General features: G+C 50.0%; 3 protein-coding genes across 3 annotated transcripts; 2 read left to right on the forward strand and 1 right to left on the reverse strand.

Moving 5' to 3' along the window:
* Nucleotides 1-208: 208 nt before the first annotated feature.
* Nucleotides 209-1,381, reverse strand: LOC145962388 (uncharacterized). The gene is made up of 3 exons (XM_083083452.1): nucleotides 1,376-1,381; nucleotides 860-921; nucleotides 209-770 (listed from the first exon to the last, which is right to left on the reverse strand). Exons 1-3 carry the CDS (start codon nucleotides 1,379-1,381, stop codon nucleotides 209-211), a joined length of 630 nt encoding a protein of 209 aa, XP_082939578.1.
* Nucleotides 1,382-1,683: 302 nt separating this feature from the next.
* On the forward strand, nucleotides 1,684-3,989 carry LOC145962389 (uncharacterized). The gene is made up of 2 exons (XM_083083453.1): nucleotides 1,684-2,649; nucleotides 2,736-3,989. The coding sequence occupies exons 1-2, from the start codon at nucleotides 1,684-1,686 to the stop codon at nucleotides 3,987-3,989; spliced, it is 2,220 nt and encodes a 739-aa protein (XP_082939579.1).
* A 10-nt stretch (nucleotides 3,990-3,999) lies between these two features.
* On the forward strand, nucleotides 4,000-6,858 carry LOC145962390 (uncharacterized). The gene has a single exon (XM_083083454.1). The coding sequence runs from the start codon at nucleotides 4,000-4,002 to the stop codon at nucleotides 6,856-6,858; it is 2,859 nt and encodes a 952-aa protein (XP_082939580.1).
* Nucleotides 6,859-7,264: the final 406 nt, after the last annotated feature.

Here is a 7,264-nt window from a genome sequence, read left to right on the forward strand (position 1 = left end):
TTTTTTTTCCGTTCGACGTATCCTACGCATTGAATTACGCGACGCGTAATTCAATGCGAGAGATAAGGATACGTCGAATTTATAAACAATATAAACAGCGATATTCCTTTGAAGAGGATTGGGCGGGTGGGAATACGTGCGAAGAAATTACATCATGATTTAGACTTAAAACTCTTTATTCTTGTTTTATACATATTTTTCTTACGTACTATGGATTAAAAACTAAAGCTGCTAGCTCGCAATCGACGAGTTGATGCTTGTTGAAAGCGTCACTCGCGCGTATTACATTTGATACTTCTTTCGGATTTATTACAGTGGACGCGATATTGGAGAATTGCGTAAACTTGACATCAACTGTTTCGATAATTTTATCCAATCGAGCAAAAGTTACATCTATGCATTGATCGAGATCGAACATACGATGTAACGTCGATTCGATCATCATCATGCATACGTTTGAAGATTCGAGACTTATGAGTTTAGCGTCGTTAATCGTACAAACTTTCACTGTTAGCGGTCCAACGCTTATGAAATTGTAGTCATCTTTAGAGTCGTTCCGAAGGAAATTTTGAATATTGCGACGTTGCTCGTAGAGTCCCTTCCACGTTTCGAGAGATAATATCAGTTCCATTCCTCGATGATCTCCTATGGCAATCTCCACGTAACTCGACGGACCCACGTTGATACCAATTTCGAGGAATTTGAATTCCGTAGCTGCCAATGCGTATCGTCTACCTAGTATACGAACCGCACGACGCTCCAACGAAATGCTACGGGAAAAATTAAAATTAAATAATAGTAATAATAATACAATTTGTAAAAAAAATATAAAAATAGAAAGAAATTAAACGAAACTTACTCGTCACATTTGTTCTCAAACGATGGAGTTTTATCACGACTCGGCACGTAATTTGTTCGAAACTAGTCGAACCTTAAAAGAAAATATAATAATATTAAGGCTCGAATCATTGCATTCGATTAAAAAGAGAGTCGAGGGCCCGACCGTCCATTCGGCGCCCCTGGCAGCCGGCAGCGAGATATCGCTTTGTTAGCGAAAATTCAAAACAGCCCTCATCCTTCTCGAAAGATCTAATAACAACAAAGCATGTTAGATCGTTAAATTTTAAATGTTATCTCAGCAACCGTCGAGTGCTTGAAAAATCTGGATCTTTCGAGAAGGGCTTGAGTATAAATTGACGCGATCGGAGAGCGCTGCGCCATTTGTCAAAAAGTCTCCGACGCGCTCATTTCGCTCTCAGATATTAAAAGTGCTTTCCGTTGTTCGCGGATTTTATCGATTCTTTCCGTTGCTTGCGGACTCTATAAAATTCGGCTTGAATTTTTACGTATCGAGATTATACTTTCTTTAATCTACCGGCATTCTTGTGCCTGCTAATTAAAAGACTGTAAATATATTAAGACTGTAAATATATTAAATATATTTTGTATTTGTGAATTAGAATAAAAGACTGTACATAGACATATATATATATCGGGACTTATCGTTCTCTTTCTCTCGTGCCGCGCTCACTTCCCGGTCTATTCTCGCGCTCTCGCAAAAATTTGCTGGTCCTTCGAGCCGGATAGCTTGTCCGGTGCCGTGCAGTGAAGTGAGTGACCGTACCTTTTCAGTGACCTTTCGTGCTATTCCGGACAGTGTCTACCTAGAAGAAGAGAGGAATCATGAGTCGTAAGGCAGAATTAATAATTACCGCCGCAACAGATCTCTACGGCAAAATCGCCCGCACTCACGAGAACCTGTTGAAGCTGGGCGCTGCCAAAATCACGTTGGGCGCCGTGGAGGCGCGCCTGCAGTCCTTGAAAAGGTATTGGTCGAAATTCGACGCACACAACGACGAGCTTCTAAACTACCTAGACCAAATCGCAGATTCGAAGTACATAAAGCTCGACATACCTGCTCTAGCTGAGGAGGCCTACCTCGATAATAAAGGTATGCTGTTAGATCTGCTGCGTAGCCTCAAGACCGAGGAAAAAGAAGCTGCTACGAAGGCGCTAGAGCCGTCCTCTCAGGCTCCTCACACTACTCTTCCACGGATCCAGCTGCCTCATTTTTCCGGAAAGTACGAGGAGTGGCCTTCCTTCCGCGACTTCTTCGACTCTATCATTGGGAGGGATGCCTCTACGTCCCAGGTCGAAAAGTTGCACTACCTGAAATCCTGTCTCAAAGGGGAAGCAGATTCATTAATACGCAACCTGCCGACCACGGAGGAGAATTTCCCGCGCGCATGGAAGACGCTCATGGATTATTATGAAAACGAACGGCTGCTGGTGCGCTCCTACCTCTCTCGATTTATGGCGCTACAAAAATTAAAGGGTGAGTCAGCGACTGATCTTAGAAAACTATATCATTGCGTAAGAAATACCGTAAGCGCTCTTGGAAGCATAGAACGGCCAATAACGAGCTCAGAAGATCTATTCGTTTACTTGAATGTCGAGCTGTTCAATTCTCGATCGCGACGCGAATGGGAAGGCTCGATAAGTGAAAAAACGGAACCGCCGTCTTACTCCGAATTGCAACAGTTCTTGGAACGGCGGCTTCACACTCTCGAGTCTCTACAGCCGGTCAAGCCAGAGACAGACATATCGAAGACGAATACTAACTCCGGAAAGCAAACTTGCGTGCAGCATGTACGGAACCGGAGGGAAAGTGCAGTCGTTGCTCTTTGTGCCAGCAGGATCACTACATTATGTTTTGCGACGCGTATACTTCCAAGTCCGCCGCGGAGAGAAAGCAGCATGTAGAGACAAATGGTCTATGCTTCAATTGCCTGGGGAAGCACAAGGTGAGCGAATGCTCCTCAAAGAAGACGTGCTCCGTATGTGGAGCCCGACATCATTCCTCGATACACGATGCCTGTCTAACCAGCAACGTCGCGAACGCCATGCATTCCGCGTCCAAGCGGTCGAAACCAATGTCGACAGTTCTGCTCGCTACCGCGCGCGTTCGCGTGGCCGATCGATTCGGCTGCTTCCACATCGCCCGCGCCTTACTAGATCAGGGCTCCGAGGCGTCCTTGATCTCGGAATCATTGGTGCAACGGTTGAAGCTCCCGCGATCTTACTCCTCAATCTCAATTTTCGGTGTCGGCGGTAAGCTGACTGGTTCTGCTCGAGGCCAAGTGAATGTCGAACTCACCGCACGGGTAGAGGGGTCGCCGAGGATGGTCTCGGCACTAATACTTCCTCGGCTTACCCTGTATGACGGTGGCATCCGTACGACTCAACGGGCGTGGAAACATCTCGCTGGACTGGAGCTGGCAGATCCGGACTTCCTCGCCGCCGACCCAGTAGATCTTCTCCTCGGCGCTGATGTCTACGCTGATATTCTCCAATCTGGTTTGCGACGCGGAGGCCCGCTAGAACCTATAGCTCAGGAAACGAGTTTAGGATGGATATTATCAGGGGCCGTTAAATCGGGAAGCGCCGCGAGCAGCTCACACACTCACCAATGCCACGTGTCTGAAGACCTTTCGGATGTGGTGCGAAAATTTTGGCAACAGGAAGAGATGATAACGTCTGCCGTTTCGCTCTCCTCAGACGATCAGGAAGCTGAGGATCATTATACTCGCACTCATTATCACAATGATGACGGCCGATACGTGGTGCGGCTCCCGATCTCGACTCCCCTTCCGGATCTGACGGAAACAAGACATTCGGCCGCTCGCTTACTCAAACAAATGGAGAAGAGATTTGTCTGTGATTCTCAGTTACGCCAGCAGTATTTCGATTTTATGCGCCAATACGAAGACTTAGGTCACATGTCTCCGGTGATCTCACCACGCTCAGAATCCGGATCCGTGTGCTTCCTGCCGCATCACGGCGTAATGCGCCCTGCAAGCTCCTCAACAAAGCTCCGAGTAGTTTTTAACGGCTCATCTCTCATCGCGAACGGAGAATGTCTCAACCGGCATCTCAGGATAGGCCCCAACCTCCTGCTTTGTCTGGCTGACGTGTTATTAAGATGGTGACTTCACCGTTATGTCTTGGCCTCAGACATTGAAAAAATGTATCGCCAGATCCAGGTTGATCCAGCAGACCGGAGCCTACATATTATGGCGATACTATAAAAATGCAGAGGCGATAACATATGAATTGAACACTGTCACTTACGGCTTGTCATGTGCTCCGTTTTTAGCTCTGTGCACTGTAAAACAACTCGCTGACGACGAAGCGGCCCGTTTTCCAGAAGGATCCGCCACCTTGCGCCAAGACATCTATATGGATGACATTCTGACGGGCGCCTCTTCCATCGAAGACGCCAGAGATCTTCGACGACAGTTTACGACATTGTGCTCAGCAGGCGGATTTCCCCTCCGAAAATGGTCTACGAATCATCCCGATCTTCTTGCCGACGTCCCTCCGGAGCATCGCATGCAGCGCGACGCACTCTCATGGCAGCCTCACGAGAGCCACTCCACGCTCGGTCTGCACTGGCATCCGAGTTTAGACTGCTTTTCATTCTCCACTCAGTCGATCGCTATAGCCTCGTACACTAAGCGATCCGTCCTGTCACTGACAGCTCACTTGTTCGACCCGCTCGGGTGGCTAGCTCCCGCAATCGTCCAGGCCAAAATCTTATTCCAGTCCACGTGGTTGCAGGGCCTCGACTGGGACACTCCACTGGACGACACTAGCACAGCAGCATGGCGCAGTTTCCAGGCTGGCCTCAACCAGTTGGAGAAGATTCGCGTCCCGCAATATATATCGCTCCAGCTGGCCGATACCTCCGTCGAGCTTCACGGTTTCGCCGACGCCTCCGAGCGAGCTTATGCAGCAGTGCTATATATTCGGACTTTAGAGCCGAAGGGTAAACCAGAAATTAAACTAATCTCCGCAAAAACAAAGGTAGCGCCGCTAAAACAAATAACCCTACCTCGCTTGGAGTTGTGCGCGTCGACCTTGCTCGTCAGGCTGACTGCTCACATTCGAACGATTCTGGGCGCCCAAAAGGTGCCCATTCATCTGTGGTCGGACTCAACGGTCGCCCTGGGCTGGATCCGCGGTCACCCGTCGAAATGGAAGACGTTCGTCGCCAACCGGGTTTCAGAAATTCAGACAACCTTGCCGGAAGTCCAATGGCATCACCTCCCGGGCGAGGAAAACCCGGCTGACAGCGCATCGCGAGGAATCTCGCCTGGCGCGCTTGTCAATCATACTCTCTGGTGGCAAGGACCCTCGTGGCTTCAGTCGGACATCACCTGGCCGGCGATGCCCGCTACGATTAGCATGGACGTTCTTCCCGAGGAACGCGTGCGAACGCACGTTACCGCTAGACGACCCCAGTCAAACGACGAACTTGAGGAGCTCACGCGCTTTTCTTCGCTCTCGCGCTTGCTTCGCGTGACTGCTTGGATGAGACGATGGCTTCTCCGACGAGGAGCAGCTCAGCGGGAAATGACGCTCTCAGACGGCTCTCGCTCTGTGATATCTCTCACGGCATCGGAGTGTGAAGAGGCTCGTACGGTGTGGATTCGAATAACACAATCCAGACATTACACAGAAGAATTAAAAATTCTCGCCAAGGGCACTCAATTGCCTAATAAGAATTTACTCACTCCATTAACTCCATTTTTGGATTTTCAGGGTATCCTCCGCGTAGGGGGACGAATCAAGCATACTCTCCTGGCATACGACGAAAAGCACCCAGCTATCCTCCCCCGTGCTTCTCATTTCACCCAGCTAGTCGTCGAAACAAACCACCGGCGGACACTACATGGAGGCGTGCAGCTCACCCTCGGTGCCATCCGACAGCAATATTGGATCCCTCAAGGTAGAACTCTGGTAAAGGCGGCGATTCGTCAATGCGTCACTTGCGTGCGATGGGCGGAGACCCAGCAGCAACTCATGAGCCATCTACCTCCGCCTTGCGTCACTCCCTCCAGGCCCTTCCTGCATACGGGAGTCGATTATGCTGGCCCCATCCAACTGAGGACGAGCAAGGGCCGTGGTCATCACGCTCACAAAGCCTTCCTCGCAGTCTTCATATGCCTGAGCATAAAGGCCGTGCATCTTGAGGTCGTGTCTGATTATACGGCCGAAGCGTTTCTGGCAGCCCTGCGGCGTTTTACTTCGCGCCGCGGACGGCGCCTCTGCCGCTATATGTACAGCGATTGCGGTACTAATTTTGTCGGGGCCGACGCCCAACTACGATCATTTTTTTCAGCCAGCAACTCGGAGCAACGCCGCATCGCCGATCAGCTGGCCAACGATCAGATTCAGTGGCGCTTTAACCCACCATCGGCTCCTCACTTCGGCGGCCTCTGGGAAGCGGCCGCCAAATCCTTCAAGCACCATCTCCGCCGGGTGTTGGGCGAAACCACGCTCACGTACGAGGAGATGAGCACCCTCCTAGCGCAGATAGAAGCCTGCCTCAATTCAAGGCCGCTGCAGGCGTTAACCGACGACCCACACGATTTGACGGCGCTAACGCCAGGCCATTTCCTCATCGGAACCGCTCTCAATGCCGTCCCAGAACCCAGTCTCTTGGATGCACCAACCAACCGCTTGAGTCGATGGCAGCTCCTCCCAAGGATGCGCGACCATTTCTGGGATAGATGGTCGCGAGAATACCTGCATTCTCTTCTTCAGCGGCCGAAGTGGTGGGCCAGCAACGAGCAGATACAAGTCGGACGTCTATGCCTTTTACGTAATGAAGCGACCCCGCCCACTCGCTGGCCATTAGCACGGATCACACGAGTGCATCCAGGAGAAGACGGTCGTATACGCGTTGTAATCGCGCGTACCGCCTCCTCGGAATTAGTGCGCCCGCTCGCGAAAATCATCTTGTTGCCCTCAATTGTCTCAGACACCCAGGAGGAACGTCTAGAGCAGCTGTGAACATCCTTCTGTATTATTACGTAAATTTCACAATTAAAATCTGTATATCGGCGTCAACAATTAATACCGTCCGTCTATTATCGCGTATGTTATTTCGATATTCACTTACGTTCGATCACTTCAAGGTGTCATCCGTCTGGTTTCGTTCTTGATTGGAATCCGTACCGTTCTATTGCTCACGCACTTCACTCGCGTTCACTTTAAAAAAAAAACCCGATTTACGCGTTACAATGCGCTTACTACGGACTCACATTACGCCATTCGTGTTAATTTCAACGGTACGCGAGGAGGGCTTCGTAAAGCCTTTAGTGAAAACCGCCGAGATTCCGGCCGTCTTTTGTATCTTTTCGCCCGAAGCATCGGGCAAGGCGGGCGGGATGTTCGAAACTAGTCGAACCTTAAAAAA

The sequence above is a fragment of the Camponotus vicinus genome, unplaced genomic scaffold (assembly GCF_025532165.1).
Source record: "Camponotus vicinus isolate PSW18456_S1 unplaced genomic scaffold, iyCamVici1.0 SCAF_12, whole genome shotgun sequence".
Lineage (NCBI taxonomy): Eukaryota > Metazoa > Arthropoda > Insecta > Hymenoptera > Formicidae > Camponotus > Camponotus vicinus.

What these genes read in the sequence shown, in the direction of transcription:
- LOC145962390 (XM_083083454.1), top strand. Translation starts at nt 4,000, where the DNA reads ATGTCTTGGCCTCAGACATTGAAAAAATGTATCGCCAGATCCAGGTTG.
- LOC145962389 (XM_083083453.1), top strand. Translation starts at nt 1,684, where the DNA reads ATGAGTCGTAAGGCAGAATTAATAATTACCGCCGCAACAGATCTCTAC. An exon ending in AGCAAACTTGCGTGCAGCAT is followed by an intron (nt 2,650 to 2,735) that starts GTACGGAACCGG and finishes TATACTTCCAAG; the next exon opens with TCCGCCGCGGAGAGAAAGCA.
- LOC145962388 (XM_083083452.1), bottom strand. An exon ending in TTTGAGAACAAATGTGACGA is followed by an intron (nt 771 to 859) that starts GTAAGTTTCGTT and finishes TTTTTCCCGTAG; the next exon opens with CATTTCGTTGGAGCGTCGTG.